Genomic DNA, 20317 nt, shown 5'->3' on the forward strand with positions numbered 1-20317 from the left:
GTTGGATGGCATCACCGACTCAATGGACATGAGTTTGAGTGAACTCCGGGAGTTGGTGATGGACAGGGAGCCTGGCATGCTGCCGTCCACGGGGTCGCAAAGAGTCGGACATGACTGAGCAACTGAATTGAATTGACTGATCCCTTCATGGTTATTACTGGGATCTGTTGCTTTTAAGAAGTGCTAAGTGTGCAATGCAGACAAGGTGATAATTGTAATAAATGGCTCGTTAGGAAGTTTCTCACCTTCAGGATCTTTGGAAAAACGGTATAAAATATATTCAGCTTATACATGCTTCTCTCTCCCAACTTAATAATTGGTGAGGTGACCCTCAAACAACCTGTGACTCTACTGGGGCAGGCACAAGGGTACCAGGATGGTAAGGCTAAAAATCATCTATTCAAACCTAATCCTTTCATTTTTCTGAAACATAAATGGGATCAGAGGATAACTGAGTTATCAAACCATGAGAAAGACTCAAACCTAAGTTCTGAGACCACCAGACCTGTTAGATTTTCATGACTCTACTGCTGCTGCTAAGTTGCTTCAATCGTGTCTGATTCTGTGCGACCTCATAGATGGCAGCCCACCAGGCTCCCCCGTCCCTGGGATTCTCAAGGTAAGAACACTGGAGTGGGTTGCCATTTCCTTCTCCAATGCGTGAAAGTGAAAAGTGAAAGTGAAGTCGCTCAGTCATGTCCGACTCTTAGCGACCCCATGGACTGCAGCCTACCAGGCTCCTCCATCCATGGGATTTTCCAGGCAAGAGTACTGGAGTGGGGTGCCATTGCCTTCTCCGTTTCATGACCCTGCTGGTGCTGCTAAGTCGCTTCAGTCGTGTCAGACTCTGTGCGACCCCATAGACGGCAGCCTACCAGGCTCCCCTGTCCCTGGGATTCTCCAGGCAAGAACACTGGAGTGGGGTGCCATCGCCTTCTCCGTTCATGACCCTAGGCAGCCTCAAATAAGCTGAGACTTGCTGAAGACTACAGTTACTCTGTGGAAGGCTCAGCCTGCCACCTGAACTCAGAGCCAGTGCATTTCCCATAAGACACTAACATTCACCTTAATCTTGAGCTAAGAGTTGGGTTTCTGCAAACTAGTCCTTTCCTGACTTCAAAGTGGTGAGAAATTTCAAGCGCTGAGAGCTCATGAAACCATAAAGCCTGACCTGAACCAACATGTACAGATTCTATCCTTTCACTTGAGGAAAAAAATCAATGGTGCTTCTCATGTTCCACTAGACAATGAGAACCAGGAACAAAACCCAGCCAATTCCGTACGGCACAAAACAAGTATGGTGACTGTTGTGCCCCCTGGGAGTTGACAGGTCAGGTATAGAAATTTGATTTGTTCAGGGATAAAGCAGGAAGCAAATGGGCAGGGCAGCAACTGATAGGAAACAGCCAAGAGAAAAAATATCACATTTTAATGAAGTGACTACCAACAAGACTAACAATAATGATTTATATTCCAGTAGATACTCTTCTCTGCATACCAAAGAATTTTCCTCCTCACTAGCTTCCCAAATATACCAAAGGGAGTGTCTAAGGAAGAAAGACTAGATGATTTTTAAAGATGCTTATGGTCTTTTCTGGACCTTACATTCTTCATAGAAGGAGGGATCAGATTATTCTTACTAATTCTGAGAGTCTATGACACCAAACCAGGGGCCTCTCATTTTTCAGGTCAAGGCACAAACACAGGAATCTCAGGTTTTGTTCTTGCTGTTGTTCCCTTCTCCCCTTCTTTAGTTTATTGGGAAACATTTCTAAGGGTTAAGCAGAAGAACTGGAATTAGACCTGGGTTTGAAACCTGACTCTGTGTCCTTGTGCAAATTATTTAACCTCTCAGATCCTGTGTCTTAAACTTTTTTTTTAAGAAAGTAAACAAATAACTTTCTCCCCCCGTTCCTATCAGTTAAGATTTTAAATTGAAATATAGTTGATAAACATTATGTTCGGAGAAGGCAATGGCATGGCACTCCAATACTCTTGCCTGGAAAATCCATGGACAGAGGAGCCTGGTAGGCTGCAGTCCATGGGGTTACTGAGCGACTTCACTTTCACTTTTCACTTTCATGCACTGGAGAAGGAAATGGCAACCCACTCCAGTGTTCTTGCCTGGAGAATCCCAGTGACGGGGGAGCCTGGTGGGCTGCCGTCCATTGGGTCACACAGAGTCGGCCATGACTGAAGCGACTTAGCAGCAGTAGCAGCACATTATGTTAGTTTTGGGTGTACTGTATAGTGATGTGATGTCTGTGTACATTATGAAATGATCACCACACTCAGTAACCACCTGTTTCTGTACAAAGTTACTACAATGTTATTGACCATATTCCTTATTCTGTATATTACATCCCTGTGGCTTATTTTATAACTAGAAGTTTGTACCTCTTAATCCTCTTCACCTATTTCACCTCCCTTGTCTCTTAATCTTTAAAAAGAGGATAATATCATCCACCTTACAGCATTACTAAGAGAATTAAGAGAAATACATTACATGAAAATACCTCTCACAGTGCCTGGCACTTAGTTGGCAACTGAACTGTGAGTAGCTTTCCTTCTTTCTTTCCTGTATACCTAGGGAGTTGGCTGGGGAAATGGTTGAGCTATTAAATACACTAGCCTCAGGATTTTCCTGGTGGTCCAGTGGTTAAGACTCCGCATTTCCACTGCAGGGGACACAGGTTCAATTTCTGGTGTGAGAACTAAGATCCTATATGCCATGCGGCCAAAAAAAAAAAAAAACCAAAAACACAAAAAACCCACTGGCCTCTAAAATCTGAAGGGGAGGTTTTCAAAACAAATTCAGCAAATGTTTTCTATGTGCCCACATGCAAGACACAAAGTAGGCCACAAACTTCTGGGGCCCTTCATGAGTATTAGGGGCAAGGATATGTACAAAAATAATAGACCTCGAAGAGGGACAAACCAGGTGCTGGGGGCAGGGCAAGCTTGATAGAGGACTAAGCTATTTGGCAGAGACACAAACAAGATAGGTGGTTTTTGCAGCTTTGGGGCACTCAGGTTCTCACTTCCAACAAGTTTACTTAGCTGTGAATGAGTGGGCATTTTCTTATCTGGGGGAAGGGCTACAAATTGGTGAACCTGGTTAACCAATCGTACACTCTTCAATGGTCATTCTCAACCCATTGTCAACAGCAGGGAAGAACTACTTTGAGTTCTTATTACGTATCAGGCAGTGTTCTAAGCACTATGCAAGCATGAACTAAATGAACATGGTTGGAAAAATCCCCTGGAGGAGGAAATGGCAACCCACTCCAGTATTCTTGCCTGGAGAATTCCACGGACAGAGGAGTCTGGCAGGATAGACTGTCAGAGGAGTCTGACAGTCCATGGGGTCTCAAAGAGTTAGACACAACTTGAGTGACTAAAAACTAAAAATCAAAAATAAGGATTCCATGAAATAAGGACTAGTATTGTTTCCATTTTACTAAAAATGAAACAGAAATGGTCCATTAGCAAGTGTTAGAGCTGGAATTAAACCACAGGGTCTGCTAACTCCAAAGTCTATGTCTTTAACTACATTCTAGACTTTCTTTCCTGGAAAAATAAATCATGGCCAGAAAGATCTGACCAAACAGAATCCCAGGATGGATGTTCAAGGTTTATTTTAATAGAATCAAGCAATGATTTCATGTTTAGCTACTGCTGGATGTGAATGAATAGGTAAGAGAGTCTAATTCTTGCTACTGTATAAAGAAAGGTCAAAAGTGGGAAAGAACAGACTTATAAGAGACTTGTACAGTTTCCTGTCCTCTCACTGAAATGCCAAAGTGATACCTGGGGTGGACCCCACACCTCCCTAGTATGTCTGAGGCTGAGCTCCCTGCCTCAGTTTGCACTGATCAGAAGTCTGGGCTAAAACCAGCCTAGCCTCCAGAAAAGGCAGACAACCCACCAGGAATGTGGAAACCTAACAGTTGGGTTTCTATTCTATGATGGGTTTCTATTCAGCTTTAAAACCTTGTGGTCTTCTTGGACCCTATCTTGCTCCCTCCATCCCATATCCAGGGCCATTCGTGTCACCCTGCCCTGATCATGACAAAAGGCATTTCCTCTGGTTGGTGCCTCCTTCCCCATTCCTATCACTAACAAGCTCAGCTCAGGGCCCAAAGTACCCTACTCCAGACTGGTGCTCTTCCTCACCCTTGTCCAATTCATCGTGCCCCCCAAAAACAAACTGATAGTGTAAACATAAAATACCCACATCATGCCACTAAACCTATGGTCTCTACTGCAGACCAGAAAATTCTACAAGCCTGGCATTAAACCCTCCAGTCTGGCTTCGCGCACCTTCTCAGCCTTACATTCCACTTCCTACGACTCCCACACCTTCCAATCTTTGTCTCTACCCTACATATCAAGTCACCACCCCTTGTGAAGATCTTGAAACTCACCAGCCTTTGCAATTGTACTCCCACAGTTTCTCCCTTACCAGGATATCAACATGCTAAATCCCATCCCCCTTTCTTTAACCTACCTAAGATTTCTCAAATCTTACCCTCAAGTATTCCCCGAACAAATCCGATAGCCACTCTGGACACCATGCTGTTCTTCACATGCCAAGCACATTCCTGGCTCAGAGTCTTTGCTCATTTTCTTGTATTCCTTGTCTAAAATCTTCTTCCCCCAGATACGTTTCATTTCTCTGCTCAGATGGCATTAACCACAGAGGTTCCCATGACCTCCCACAGCACCTATGCCCTTATCATACTTCATTTCTCTTCCGAGCAGTTACCCCTGACATATGATATTCATATATTTACTTACTGTCTATCTCTCACCACCAGAACATACACTTCATGAGGGAATGGATTTGATCTATCTTGCTCTGTGCTGAATGTCCCAGGCCTAGAAGTGTTTGGTATACAATAGGAACTTAATATATATTTGTGGGATGAATGTATGAATAAAGTTCTCCTTCACCTTTGAAATTCCCTAGTGTTATCACCTGAAAGCTTCCCTGGTGGCTCAGATATTAAAAGAATCTGCCTCCAATGTAGGAGATGCAGGTTCCATCCCTGGATCATAAAGATCCCCTGGAGAAGGGAATGGCTACTCATTCCAGTATTCTTGCTGGGAAATCCCATGGACAGAGGAGCCTAACAGGCTACAGTCCATGGGATCACAGAGTTGGACATGATTGAGCGACTAATACACACACAAAATGTTATCACCTATGGGACTCATAATAGCTTGTCTTGATTTTTTTTTTTTCCTTAATTACTCTAAATAGTGAATATCTCAAAGGCACAAACCACATATTATTCATTTCCACAAATATTTACCAAGGGCCTACTGTGTGCCGGACCCTGTACACCTCAAGGACTTTGGACTATTGGAAAGAGCACTGGACAGGTCAAAGGTTAGTCCTGGCTCTACCACTAGTTGAGTGACCCAAGACAAATCCATCTTCCTCCCTGGGCCTCAGTTTCTTTACATATAAAATGACGAGAGTTACATTATCTCTAGCATCTGTAACACTTGGACCCAGCCCAGTGCCTTAGACACCACAGGTACTCAGCAAATATTTGATTTCTTTGTTGCTGATTCTCCTGTTACACAAGAATCTGTTGTCTTGGAACACAGTTCAGACATAACAAGTAAAAGTTTAAGTCCCACTTCCTTCTCTGACTCCATGAGCAACTTCATTCTAGTGCTTGTGATATAGAGAGGATGATGCACCATATTTGAAGCTGGAAAATATGAATTTTGACCAACGCCATTTACTTGGTTTACTTTGCAACCTTGACAAGCAATTTCTGAACCTTAGTCTCCTCTCCCATAAAACAGCCATATTGGCCTTCTCCTAGCTCTTCAAAGGCACCACGTGCCTTCCTGCCTCGGGGCCTTTTTAATGTTCCCTCTGCCTGGAAAGTTCTTTGCCCTTTCTTAGCTGGACTAACTTCTTATCTTCAGGGCTCAGTATAAACTTGCTTTTTGAAGGAAAGTATTCCCTATCCACTCCACTTGCCCCTGGTGCAATCTTACTGCAATTATCTCAATTGCTCACCACATTTATTTACTGTTCATCTCTAGGAGTGTAAGCACCATAAAGGTAAGAACTGTGTCTGTTTTGTTTATATTTCTCAGCGCTTGGCTAAGCGCGTGGTTCAGAAGTATCCAATAAATATTTTTACGGAAGAATGTACAAACTAATGCATCCAGGAGCACTAATACCTCCAGACAGCTTTTCGGTTCCTTCAAAGAGCCAATAAACATTACTGCACTCTAAGATCTTTCACAAGTTTCTGAGGATCAAAGTTCAAGACAGGGAACTGACATTACCTAGAGGTTTAAAAAAAAAATTAGAAATCATTTGAGATGAAGAAACTCGGGAAGCTAAAAAACAAAGGTAAAACAGGAAGAGACAGGCAGCATGTCTACCCCTAGCCCTCTTTCTCCAGAAGCCTATTATCAAGAGTAAGGAGAAAATGCCATGCTCCCATGGTGAGGAAGTGACCCATTGGTGGCCTGCTCCTTGTATTCAGGATGGAGGAAGTGACTGTCCACAAGCTGAAAGCCAGGAAGCAGGGGGCAGATATCCAGGACAGTCTCCCTCCGCCACTATTCCCTCCTGTCAGCTCTAGAAAGCTTCTGGATGCTGACCCTGGTCGACCTAGAGGATGGGCCACCCACACAGGTGGCTGGGAAACAGTAAGGTCCTGGTGCTGGGGGACAGACAAGGAGGGCAGGAAGCTGCAGGGTGGTGTGAGGTGATGGGGAGGGGACTGCAGGCCCAGCCAACCTAACCCTGAAGCTACCCTTCACCCTTTGATACTTCCTTTTAGGAGGTGTTGGCCCACATTCCTCTCTGCTCTCAGAGAGACCCCGTGAGAGCGCCGGGGCGGGAGCCTACTTGCCCCAGAAAGATGCACTCTCCCTACCCTCCGTCGCTCCCGAAACCCCCAAAGAGCCCACACTGCTTACTTCCTCAGAGAATCCCAACGCCCAGGAGACCGACCGCAACATACCCGCCAGAAGTCTTGGATCCCATGGGGAAAGCCATACTTTCCGCAATTTTCCACAGAAAACCCATTACCCGGGAAAACTCTCCATTCCCTCAGAACTGCCTCGAACTCTGAGGTTCCCGTGCTCTCCATGTTCCCTCAAACCCCTCACTCTAAGGAAACCCGGGCTCCTCAGCTTCCAGAGTTTTAATTTGAGGACCTGAGGCCGCTAGGGCCACAGAAAAAGATGCTCCCCGGCATTCCCCCCCTCAGGGACCTCAGCTCGCGGGAAACCGACCCACTCCGCTAGCCCCCCATTTCTCGCGAGCCCTCTTCCCCGCCCCCCACAACCTCCGAATCTTCGGGGAGCGCTGCGCTCACTCGCCAAATTATCCCTCAGAGGAGCGGGGACCACACAGACAGAAACCCCCGAGAGGTCGCCAGCTCCCCTCAGGCGCCCCGAGCCCAGGACAGGACGGCGCGGCCCTTTCTTACCCTCCTGCGCCGCCATGGTCCCGGAGGCGCGGAAATGAGGAGGAGACCGCTGCCACACCAGCTCCGCGAAGCTCCCGCCGCCGCCTCAGGCGCCGGAGGACCTCAGCCCCGGGCGCGAGCGGGTTGCACCGCCTACGGCGCCGGGGGAGGACCAAACCCGCACCTGGCACGGGGGCCCGCCCGCCGACGCCCCGCCCAGCCGAGGCCAGGCCCCGCCCCCTTGACTCGGCTCCGCGGCGGCCCTAGCGCCCCCTAGCGCTAGAGGCGCCCGCCTTGGGTGCCCGAACTGGTGAGGGCGATTCAGAGCAGGCCTGAGATCTAACTCAGAGGACCCTCTACCCATTTTAAGGATGAAGAAAACAGAGGGCTAAAGGGTCAAGTTTGACTGCCTCAAAATGAGCTGAGCTGGAATGCGAACACAGGCTCTTAATCTCCAGTTCAAAGCTCTTTTCAGTAGAGCAAGAATCAAGAATATGAATCTGGAGTAACCAGGTTTACCCCTCAAAGAGCTTTGGGGAGGGTGGTGGAGGGTGAGCTTTTCTTAGAAGCTTCCAGCTCAGAGAAGTCACTTGTCTAGAAGCAAGCTCACACTCGGTGGCAGATCCTTAGCAAGCCAAGTATGTACATAAATGACTCCGGAACACCAGATCTTCCAGTGGAAATATACCTGTGGTCTGGATTCACCCTTTTCGGATTCCTCTTTGTACAGAAGAGCCCTGGACCAGGATTTAGGACAGCAGACTGGTTTCTGGCAGCCACTACCTGGCTGATGGCCTTGAGAACCACTTCCCTCACTGGATTTGGTTCCCTGTGTGATGAAGGGTTGACCACATCAGCTGGTCCCTGAGGTCCTTCCTGTCTGATTCTCTTGTGCTGGGTCTTTCCTTAGATCAGATTTAGGTCATAAGAAAGTGTACAAATGACCAGGAAGGGGGCCCAAGGAAATGAATCAGGACACTCCCACCAATGACGAAGTTCATCCCAACTGACTCCAGTCCCAGCAAAGGTGAGCATGGAGTACGCAAAGGTGAGCACAGTTCTCTTCCCTCTTGCCCTGACCATGTAGTCCAAACCAGATGCAGGTCAGATGGGCCACTGATGTTCTGAGTGTGAAGAAAGTGCTGAGGGGCAGTGGGGGATATGTGTCTGACTTCTGTTAGTTCCTGGGAACCCTCTTCAGCAGCTGGCTTTAGTGCCTGAGGAAATCTCTGCTCTGATATAGTAAAGACGAAATTGTGTGTTGAGTTAAAGTGATGGGGATCCAGGGAACTCTCCTGACAAGCCACCTCAGGGCTAGACAAAAGGCACGGGACTTTTGTTTGTCCTGCACATGGAAGAGGTTACACTATATTTTCCCAGACACCCAGGCACTGGCAGCCTTGAAATCAAGACCCCCGGGAGGCTTTCCCTCTCCCTCTGCCCCAAAGCAAGGCACCCAGGTCTGTTTCATCTCCTTCCTCACTCTCTCTCCCTGCTTTCCCATCTCCAGCCTCATGGTCTTCACCCACTGGGAGTGAGGGGATAAACAACCCCCCCAAGTTGCCCCCTGGGAAGCTGAGGGAACTCTGAGAAACTCAAGTTAAAATGTAAAGGAAGAGAACAGCAGTCTACAGAAATGATATAACCCAGAGAAAGCTTTTCAACATGGACACAAAGAACATTTCAAAAGCACTGAACTCAAAGGGAGTTCTAGAGGGCAGAAAAGACCTGTGTGTGCAGCGAGAAGGCCCCCTGCATTTCTGGTACCAAGTCAACTGTCCAGTTTGACTACATGACCATGGCTTGGTCAGTCCTTGAGGCCAGATACTGCTGACTAACTCACAATCAACTCTCTGGGCCAACAGAAATGGAAACCTGGGCCCTGACACCAGCTTAAGGTGCAAGCTCTGCCATCCTGAGGGAACTGGTCTACTGGTCAACAGCCAGACACTCCGTGTCATTTCCATGTGCTTCAAACCAAATCAGTCTAGGATCTCTAATCTCCTCTCCCTGAATCATCCTACCTAAAATGGACTGATGAATCGTCCAGAGTTACGCTTCTGTCACCTCTCTGCTCAAAAACCTATAATAGCTCTCCACTGCCTACAAAATAACAGCCAAACCAGGCCCTCACGAGCTAACCATATGTCATCCTATAGCCTTCTCTTCCTACTCCCATCACCCCAGGACTCTGCTTCTTCCTGAACACATTCTGCCCCAGTGCCATTCTGCCATGCCTACAGCCACCAGCTGTGCCCACTGACCCCACTGCTCCCCATGTCCTCTGTAGTTCTGTTGTCCCATTCTGCCAGAAGTGCAGTCTTGTTTCTAAACTCTTAACACATTATTATTTTCAATTATATCATTTTGCAACCCCTGTGAACTAATCTAAATCTGCACTGTCCAGTGTGGTAGCCACTAGCCATATGTGAGATTTTAAATTGAGATTAAAAAATTCAGTTCTTCAGGCCACTAGCCACATTTCAGGAGACTGACAGCCACCCGTGGCTAGCGATTACTGTGTTGCACAGCGCAGAGAACATCTAGACAGTGATCAGGAAAGGCTGCTAACATCACAAAGAGGGACTACCAGACATTATGTGTCTCCTGATATGATGCGGCTAGTATACACCACCACTTATGACACAGTCTTACAAAACAAACAAAAAATAAAGCCTGAATCTGGCCAAGTCTCTAGACTTAACAACCAACTTACAGGAAATACAAGCGTAAGTAGGCTTGGTTAATACCACGGTGATGAGAACAACAAAAGTGAAGCCACAGAAAACTCAACAGGACAAATGAACTGGTTTCCTTAACAGATAAACCCCAAGGGAAAGAAAAGAGCTGGAAAAGGACCATACAGATATAATAGAGACTTAAGACATCCAATACCAATGTATGGGTCTATTTTGGATCTCAACACAGACTGTATGAAAAAGTTATGAGACAACTAGGAAGATTTGAACAATGATTAGATACATGATATTAAGGAAGTACCATTAATTTTTAAAGGTACATGAAAAGTATTTTAGTTTAAAAAAAATCATTATTGAGATGCACATTGAAATACTTAACTGATGGGCTAAGAATTTGCTTCCAAACAGTGTTCCAACAAGACAAATGAATTGGAGAGGAAGTGTGAGCGTGGGGATAAATTAAGACTGGACCTGTGTTGACGGTTACTGGGGTTGGAAGACTGCTCCATGGAGGCTTTACTGTCCTGTTCTTCTGTGCCTTGTTTCCTTTTCTTACTGGGCTTATCAACTCCTAGAGCTCCCTTATCTTTGCATTTTCTACTACATCTTGACACTATTCAACTTGGTAACTCTGAGGTCAAAGTTTAAGAGGGTGAAGAGAGCTCCTTTCAGAGGGATGACCTATAGCTCTGATGTGCTGGGGAGCCTGAGGCTGGGCCAGGTTTGTAATCCCACCGTCTTCCAAGGAACTTCACAGAGCAGCACGGCCCCTGCTCAAGGTGGAGGGCACGGCTGGAGGACAAGACAGCCTGCCTTGTCAAGGAACATGGAGAGACATGCTGACACTCAACAACCCAATTTTCCTCAAGGCTCTTTCGGGCCACAAGCCAGGCTCCATGGTGGCAGCCTGCAAGCTTCACATTTCCACACACTTATCAGAACTGGGTCTGCCTGTCAGACAGGTCACAACTTGGGTGGGGCTGTCTATGAAACCAGGCCTCCAACCTAAGCTTCTCATTTCTAATTATCCACGGGTGTTTGAAGACTTCCATCCTCAGTTGAACATTCCTGAGGACACAAAGGTGCTTTGAAGAGGCCAGACCAGCGTGATGAGTCCCCAACCCATACCCCCACTCCCCTGACACAGAAACTCCACAGCTCACAGTTATGTAAAACCATTTGTTTAATTCTAAATCAAATCACTTTCACAACAGTGAAAATTAGTGACTGGTCAAGGTGTGCCACTGTACATGGTGTTGTTTTCTGATAGGTGGCAGGAGGGGCTGGGGACCAAGAACATAAAACACACACAAAAAGAAAGGAAAACTGCCTCGGCAGAGAGGCGCCGTGGTGAGTCTGCAGGGGGGGTGGTGGTGGAAGGGGGCTCCCTGTCGGGGCTGGGCCAGCAGTCCCAAGTCGGCTCTCCTGCCCCAACTCCTGGCAGAGGGCAAGTGGGGACAGGGCCAAGATTAGCACAGAGCCAACCTGGCTTTTCTAACAGTTTCCTGGGATGCCTTTGCTGGTGGAGCTCTCCTGGGCTCACTCCACTTCGTTGAAGGGTCCAAATTATTTGTCTCCCTACCTGCAACCCTTCTTTCTTTAACCTTTCTTCTGCAGACCCATTTCTGTTGGATCCATCCAACTGAAGTCCTCTTGCCCATCACTAGGTGGGGCCATCGCACTGAGAAACTTCAGGGGCCCTCACACTTTGGGGATTTCCAGAGGTAAGAAAAAGAGCACTCTTCTGTGGGCGCCCAGAGAATGTTTAAAATCCATCAGGCACACTGTAAAGCAGGTGGCTTATTCCTACCAAATGGGCTCAGTAAACGAACCACCTCTTCAATACTTGTGTTTTGTCGGTTTGAACACTGAGCTCTGGCACTGAAAGGTACGGGGCTGGGGAAGGGGGCTGCAGTGGAAAGGGCAGAGGGCCTCCCTCATCTTCCTCCAGGTCTCGGTTTCAACAGGCTGTGCAGAGCCGTATCTGGAACACACACTAGGTGGGCCTCTCAACTGGGGTAAACCCAGGAGCAGTGTGGACCGGTGAAGGGAGAGAGCCCCAGAGTAAATCCACCTCCCCCCCACCCCGAGGGTCTCTCCTGCAAGAGACTAGCCTTATAGGAAGAGGCCAGACCAGCAGAGCGAGAACCATCCCACCCGGTAAGCTGGCTTGCTGCCGGCACCACAATTCCTCAATCAGATTCAGAGGAAGAAGCTTTTGAGAGTGAAAATTAGATCAAGGGCTGGGGAGGAATGGCTTCCCTGGACGTTTCCAGGGGAAGGTTTCCACGGAAGACTGCATCCTCTTATCATGCTGAGGCTCCTGGTCTCTGCGCCCGGCTCTACAAAACACCAGGGGCTCTGGAGGCATGTGCTCCCCTGGTTTTAGCACACACACAGAAGGTCTTGGAGCCATACCAAAATGAGAGTCACATGCCAGTCTCCCCCTCCCTGCCTCTTCATTAAGGACAATCTGGCTTCTGAGGAGAATGGTCTTCAACATGCTGCTGGGATGACTCAACACGCCCCCCCTAGTTTCCTCTGGGGGGTCTGGGAGAGGATGCACCCAGAGCTCCTGTGGCCTCTGGGATGGCTGCTTGTTCAGTCCTTTCTGCATCTGAGCTCGGAACCCCACCTGAGTTCCATAGCAGATCTTTCCTAAGATGCAGTCGGTCCTGGGCTCGGCAATCACCTGGGTTGGTGCCCCCGAGCAGGAGGCAGATGTGCACCGTTCTGGAGGGTAAGGTGATGGGCAACCACATGTCTCTGCAGGTAATCTATGTCAGGAAATAAGGAGGTCATTCAGGCCGCTTTGGAGCCGAAGACATTGAACAAGGCCCAGAGGCAATATATCTTTGGGTTTCTGGTGAGTTCATGAATCAACCCCAGCTCCAGCTGCTGCAATTAAGATCTTAATAGAACAGCAATTTCATGCATGTCTGCGGAGGAGGAAGAGGAGGAAACAGGACAGAACAGGACTGGGATGTGGCAGGGGAACCTCTCTGTTCGAGGAGTCCCACTGACTTCAGAGGCCACTCACCAAGGGGTATTTAAAGAGATGGAAGAAAGTTCCCATACTGGGCTCATCCCTTTGTCTTTGTAATGTTAACTTCGGGGAAACTGGACATTTCCTCTTCTCCTGCTTCTCCCCTGTGTGGAGTCAGGACCTGCTGAGCTGGCTGGAACAGGATTTCATGGTGTAACCAGTGAGAGACGGACTCGATGCCAAGGCCTGAGGTTACAGCAGGGTGTTTACAGCAGTGGCCAGACTCCAGGGTCCTCAACGGCTGGTCTTGAGTCCCAGAACTCTGAGAGAGAAGCAAGACTCCTTGATGTGTCACTAACCCCACTGATTCCAGGGGTCGGGATTAGCCAGGAAGTCAAACATTAAGAGTGAGGGTGGCGTGTCACCGGTCCAGCGGCCCTGCCGTGGATGTGGGCCGGGAGCCCAGCATTAGGCAATCAATAGCCAGAACATGATCACCAGGGCCACAAACAGGAAGAGGCGTGAGAGGAACTGCTCGTCCACATACTGGGGCGTTCCCGGGACAGCTGGAGGGACACAAGGGAGGGGAGAGGCTGTGAGAATGCTGCAGCTGTGCACACTGCCCACTGGGGTCAGAAGTCCAGAGCATCAACCTTCGTCTCTTTACAAGAGAATCCTGCTACACTAGAAATATTTCCAACCCCAAATAATATCAGACAAAACAAAATCAGAATTATTTTAAAAATGTGGAACCATGTAACAATGAGGATCAAAGTCTCCAGTTTATCCTAAGAGGGTTTTTGCCTGCAGGTGCACACGAAATAGGAAAGTCTAAGAGGAAAAAAAGAAAAGGTACTATCTGTTAAGTATCTTATGTGTGCTGTTTAGTATATACATTACAGCCTGGTAGGTCTTTTTATCCCATTTTTGTGTAACAAGGACTGAAGCACAGGTATGAGGGGACCTTCCCAACATCTCGAGGTCCATGAGCTGGTGGAGACCCCGCAGCTGTGCTCTCAGCCTCTGCACACTGTCTCCGGGTTCCGGCACTGGTGAGTCAGGAGGTGTTTCAGGGAGCCCCGTGTGGGGTGCCTTCCTTTTTCCGAGGCAAGAATGAGCGCCCAGACAGACAAGACGACCTGTCTCCCTTAGTGCATAGCAGGCTCGGGGCAAAAGTGGGCTGAGAGCCTGGGTCTCCACTCCTCTCCGCTCTGAGAAAAGCTACTACGCAGAGCTCCTCCTCCTGCCTGTGGGGCAAGGAGTTAGGAGAATCTCCATCCCAGACGGGCGAACTGTACCCAACACGACAGGGAAAACCGCCTGTGACTGGGGCAGGAGGGTGGAGTGGCCTGAGGGCAGCCTGGCTGTGAACTCTGTGCGCCTGGAAAGCCCAGGTGAGATTGAGCCAGGCTGGATGGAACCGTGCTGCCAGGCAGGCGCCTGCTCCTCCCAGGGCCCTGACCGGCTCCTTTGGAGCACAGCACACCCGGCACTGCGGGACCTCTCTCCTCTGCTGAAACAGCAGATGGACAGAGGAGAGACTTCTGGGGTGGAGGAAGTCAGGAAGGCCAGTCCCCAGATTGCGTGGTGCTGCGTTCCTCCCCAGTGAGGCACTCTGGTGGAGTCAGGCAGGCTGGTATGCAACAAAGACTCATGGATTGTCTGCCACGTGCCAAGCACCAGGCTGGAGGTACGAGAAGAACGGACAGCTCAGGAGAGGCTCCTGTCCTGAGAGTGTGAGCTCCTGGTCCGGAACCATGCACTGTGCCCTGCACACCGGAGGCCCCGGTGAGCACAGGCTCCGCTCAGTGGCCTCGGCAGCTCCAGGGTCATGATCCAGGCCCGGGCATCAGACTGTAACAGAGCCCAGGGCATCTACCTCACCACCCTGCCCGACACTGAACGACCTGGCACACAAGCTGGCTGAAGGGAGAAAGGCAGAAGCAGGTGGCAGACCCAGGCAGAGTTCCCAAAGGGCTGGGACTTAGGACCAGCCCCATGTGTGTCCTGGGGGCAACTGGCCAAAGATGCTAGTAATCGAGAGGTCCTGACTCCATGCAGTCTCCCTGCCCTCCCCGCCCCCAATGGTCAAAGGTGAGGGGTATGTGCCCAGGACGATGCTTCTACTCAGCTGGTACAGTTTATCCCTTTTCATTTTAGGGCATGGGAAGTATCTTGCGAACCACTACTGAGCGTTTTCTGACTTGTAAAATGGAGCTGATTGCACCCCCGTCCCATGGGCTCATTGGGAGGACCCCGACTTTATGATGGAAAGCATTCTGAACATGCCTAACACTTGGTAAGTATGCAGTGTCATGACCAAGACTACCAGTAATCTGGAAAGAGTTTAGCGCATTTTGAAAAGCCTGATTATCCATGTAGTAACATACATATTGTGCAATTCCAAGGAGTCCACAAGCAAAATTACCAAGAGAACAGGGTCTTACCTGGAGGAGGCCTCCCATCATTTATGTTAAATGCTGTGGCAAATATGCCAAAGGGAAAGGCCCCAATTCCAAAAGACATCTGGAAGCCACCATCTCCGAATCCAAACCCTTGGAATCCCTGTGTGGAAGAGACGCAATTCAGAACCAGCAGGTTTCTCCCCTACTTGTCACATGTCACCTTACTTACGTGTGGCACCTCCCACCCTCTTTTCCTCCCATCTCAACCCCAAGGCAGAGGAGCTCTGCTCTTCTGCCCTTCCAGGTGGCCCAGCTAAGGAGCTGTGAATGCCAGAAAGGGTTGGCTCTGACCCAAAGTAGAACTCTCTGCTGATGCATGTGAGGGTTCTCAGAGCTCCAGGGGTTCTTTCCCAGAGTCCCACACTAGCCAGAAAACTTTTCAGGCTTTGTAACAGCCGGAGTGGCAATAACCCCCATGCCCAATTACAAAGGAACATAGAACAAGCTACACACTATCTGTAACAGCAATAGAAAGTGGAACCGTAATCAGCCAACAATGGAGACCATGATCAAAATTTCCATACATCCTCGCACAGAACATTATGATGACTATGCAGGAACACAGAAAGACTCTTGTGACAAGTTATCAGATAAAACTGTTTGAACACCATGATCACAAGTACAAGACAATACGTACACAGGTGGAAAAGATATGGGTAAGTATTTTCCCTCAAATTTTTCTTTTAATATTGTCACAGAGAATTTTAAAACTTCAAAACACCTTTTCTCCTGATTATAAAAGTAATATATGCTTGCTATGAGAAATTCACATATTGTTAAGAATAAATGACATAGAAGTCAGAGGTCTCCTTGTTCACCCTCCACTTCATAACTCCTGCCTGCAATGATCACTGCCAGCAGTCTGGTATCATCCTCAGCTTTCCTCTCTATAATGTATTCTACCCGGCATCATCTTTCACATGAAAAGATTCAGCAGGAACTGCAATACTGTAAATAGGTTAACTCCTATTTTCTAAGGGCCAACTTTGTGCTGGGCACCAAGTGAAGTACTGGGACACTCAAATCACATTTAATTCTTACATCAGCATCACCCACATTCACAGATGACCAAACCAAGGCTCAGAGGTGAAATAACTTGACCAAGGTCACACAGCTGGTAAGGGGTAGAGTTTAGATCTGAAACTAGATCAATAATACGGTTTGAAAATCCATGCTTTTTTTCTTTTTTAATATTTGGCTACACCAGGTCTGTGCTAGCTGTGGCATGTGGGATCCAGTTCCCTGACTAGGGATGGAACCTGGGCCCCCTGCCTTGGGAGCTCCGAGTTTTAGCCACTGAACCACCAGCGAAGTCCCAAAGCATATTGTTTTAATTTTATTTTTTTGGCAGCACTGAGCAGCATTTGGGATCTTAGTTTCCTGACCAGGGATCCATCCTGAGCCCCCTGTAATGGAAGTGCAGAGTCTTAACCACGTGCACCCCCCTTCCCCCGCCATGTTCTTAATTATTGTGCACATCTTAAAAAAACTCTCCTCTTCTACATCCATGGGTAGATCCTTAGAACAAATGATTTTAAAATAATTTTAATAAGAAAAATTGTTGGGCTAACTGCTCTTCACAAAAAGCTGACCGGCTGCACTTGTGAGTCTTTCGAAGGTCATGGAAGTGGCCGCCCCCATCCCTACTGAGTGTAGCCTGGCACCAGCTCTGAACTTCCTGCTGGGCCGCACTACCCATAAAGCCTAACAGCCGATTTTGATAAGATGTACAGGGAAGGAAAACAACTGGTTTCCATCTCCTTGGTACAGAAAAGCCTCCGACTCAGAACCAGCTTGGTGGAGTCTGAGAGCTCCTGGGATCAGGACTGCCTTACCTAGAAAGATGCAACTGTTTCATCAGGAACCACCACCTCATTCAGGCCCAGCCCAAGGACTGGCCCTCCAGCCCCACTTCCAGCAACACCTCTGCAACCCCACAAGTCCTCACATGTGGTGGGCTTCTGCTCCTGGGGCAGAGCAAGCAAAGCCTGACTGGCGGCTGTGAGTGGCACTGGTCAACGTGAGAGGTACATCTCAGTTTTCACAGCCAGGGCCTCCGCCTTCCTGGGGCCTCGGATTACTGTGTTAGGAGCAATGCTCTGCTGGGAACCAAAGCCTGGGACGGTTAACGTGGGGTCATCTGGTAGTCAAGAGCCAGGACTTCAATACAAGCCTGGTCTAGGTTTCAGCTTTGTTTGTGTGGCCCCGGACAAGTCACTTCACAAGCCTCAGTTTACTCTTTTGTTCAGTGTGTTGATGTAAGGTTTAAATAAGACCATACATATAAAGCCTGAACATATAGTTCTTTGCATATAATAATCATTCATCAAGTGTTCACTGCTGTTACTAAGATCCTCATTCTGAAAGCAACTAAAAGGTCCTTCAATTAAAAAAAAACAAATTATAATGCATCAAAATTCAATGAAATAAGTATTTTTTATTATTATTAAAACTAATAAAGAGGACACGAAGAACATTATGGAAAATATTGTCAAAATTAAATTTTAGCATTGGTAATCAGCTATACCCCAATATAAAATAAAAAATTTTAAATTAAACAATTTTCTTGAAGAAGAAAGCAGAATGCTAATGGCTACATAAAAATATACATACACAAGCACACAGACGAAAAGATGGGGAAATGAAATATACTTGTTTTGTGCACATTTAAATGTGCAAATTTTTAATCTAGTAACTCTACTAAGAATTTATCGCAGTAATCGTGAACCTGCAAAAAAGTTATAAATTCATCAGAAGGGTAATTCTCTAGTGGTCCAGTAGTTTAGACTCGGTGATTTCACTGTTGAGGGCCTGGGTTCAATCCCTGGTTGGGGAACTAAGATCCTACAAGCTGGCTGTGCAGTGTGGCCAAAAAAAAATTCATCAGAGTATTTTTTAAATATAAAAAAGAAAAGGAAGCAGTTAGATATCCATTCAATCCAAAAGATTAAATAAATTACGTTAAGTCCATCTGATCACTTAAATGGCCATGAAGTAAAATATTACTGATGCAAAATCTCAAGATACATCATTACAAATCCCTCCCTCTCTGAGGATATTTCTCATTGTATTGAGCATTTCTCATTGTATTGTGCTTCACAGACACTGTGTTTTTTTACAAATGGAAGGTTATGGCAACCCTGCATTAAATAAGTCTATAGGCACCATTTTTCCAACATCATTTGTTTCATTTATCATATTTTGCTAATTCTTGCAGTATTCCAGACTTCTTCATTATTATATTTGTTACGGTGATCTATGATCAGTGATCTCTGGTGTTACTACTACTAAGACTAGCTTAAGGTTCAGATGATAGCATTTTTTAGCAATAAAGTATTTCTTAATTGAAGTATATACTTTTTTTGGCCATAATTTAATTTACTGTCTAAAAATTATGTCTGCTTATTACACATTTAATAGACTATAGCGCAAACATAACTTTTATACGCACTGGGAACACCAAAAAAATTGTGTGACTTGCTTTACTGTGATACTCACTCTACTGTGGCAGTCTGGAACGGAACCTGAAATATCTCCCAGAGCTGCCTATGAACTCCATAGACGCAGGGATCTTTAGTATGTCCACTATGTACATCACCAGTGCCTAGATTGATGCCCAGCATACAGAAGGCATTAAATAAAATTTTAAAAAGAAATATTTTTTAAAAAATAAATTTTTTAATTTAAAAATAAAGAATAAAATTTTAAAAGGTGGTTACAAAACAGGAGCCAAATGCCATAAAAATAAAAATATATGTATACAAACAGATCTATCTGTAAAAGATACACACACAAATCTATAAAGTTTGTGTACACAGATAATTATAGAAAAATAGAAAAGTACACAGACCAAAATGTTTCCAGTGGTTATCTCTGGATGGTGTGATTGTAAGTTATTTTCTCCCCTCTTTTCCTTTCTGTATTTTGCAAATTTCCCTTTACTTTTGTAATCAAGGAGAAATAGTGTAGGGCCAAGAGGGAAACTTCTAAAGCCAGGGGCTCATTTCAAGAAGGTTTGTTCTAGAATTTTCCTTACCCCCCTGTTCTCTGGCTCTGGCCTCTGTCCTTGAGGACGGGGAGGGGTCTTCTCTCTGAAACAGAAATGGTGTAAAGTCAGTCCATTAGGAAATGCTTTGATCTGTTTCCTGAGTGGGGGAGCCCTTCACCAAAAAGGTCAAGGCCAGGGCCCCTTTTCGTGCCATGCACGTGAACCAATGCCCAGGCAGATCAACTATCAACTCTGTGCTGCCTGCAATTGCCTTTTCCTAGTGTGTAGCCTGGTGGGCTGCAGTCCATGGGGTCGCCAAGAGTCGGACAGGACTGAGCGACTTCACTTTCACTTTTCACTTTCATGCATTGGACAAGGAAATGGCAACCCACTCCCGTGTTCTTGCCTGGAGAATCCCAGGGACGGGGGAGCCTGGTGGGCTGCCATCTATGGGGTCGCACAGGGTCGGACATGACTGAAGCAACTTAGCAGCAGCAGCAGCAGTGTGTAGAAAACCAGAGAGAAAATCCACTTGCTACAAGATGCTCATCAGATTGCTCTTGGCTTGCTCCTCTAATAGAGAGCTGGAGCCAGACTGGTTATGACTGCCAGGGGGTCACTGTGTCAAAAACCCAAAATCCAAACTGGAACAGAAGATGGCCTGTCAGCAGAGAGGGCTGAGATTCAGGGTCTCTCTGTTCCACCCCATCACCTTCAGCTTTACA

At 47.1% G+C, this 20317-nt stretch overlaps 2 protein-coding genes across 5 annotated transcripts in view; both read right to left on the bottom strand.

Annotated features, from left to right (window-relative positions):
• Positions 1 to 7621, bottom strand: part of LIMK2 (LIM domain kinase 2) — a 54531-nt gene extending 46910 nt beyond the window's left edge. The window contains exon 1 of the mRNA XM_006051023.3: positions 7476 to 7621. Coding sequence (XP_006051085.1) covers positions 7476 to 7491 — 16 coding nt within the window. The 5' untranslated portion in view covers positions 7492 to 7621. The remainder of the gene's footprint in view (positions 1 to 7475) is intronic.
• A 3697-nt stretch (positions 7622 to 11318) lies between these two features.
• The window catches only part of RNF185 (ring finger protein 185), a 31525-nt gene continuing 22526 nt past the window's right edge, over positions 11319 to 20317 (bottom strand). For all 4 annotated transcript variants that reach the window (XM_006051026.3, XM_006051027.3, XM_025267323.2 and 1 more), the window contains 3 exons: positions 19641 to 19695; positions 15587 to 15704; positions 11319 to 13705 (listed from right to left, as the gene is read on the bottom strand). In XM_006051026.3, the coding sequence (XP_006051088.1) occupies positions 13608 to 13705; positions 15587 to 15704; positions 19641 to 19695 (271 nt within the window). In that variant the 3' untranslated portion in view covers positions 11319 to 13607. The remainder of the gene's footprint in view (positions 13706 to 15586; positions 15705 to 19640; positions 19696 to 20317) is intronic.

This window comes from Bubalus bubalis, chromosome 17 (genome assembly GCF_019923935.1).
Source record: "Bubalus bubalis isolate 160015118507 breed Murrah chromosome 17, NDDB_SH_1, whole genome shotgun sequence".
Taxonomy (NCBI): Eukaryota; Metazoa; Chordata; class Mammalia; order Artiodactyla; family Bovidae; genus Bubalus; species Bubalus bubalis.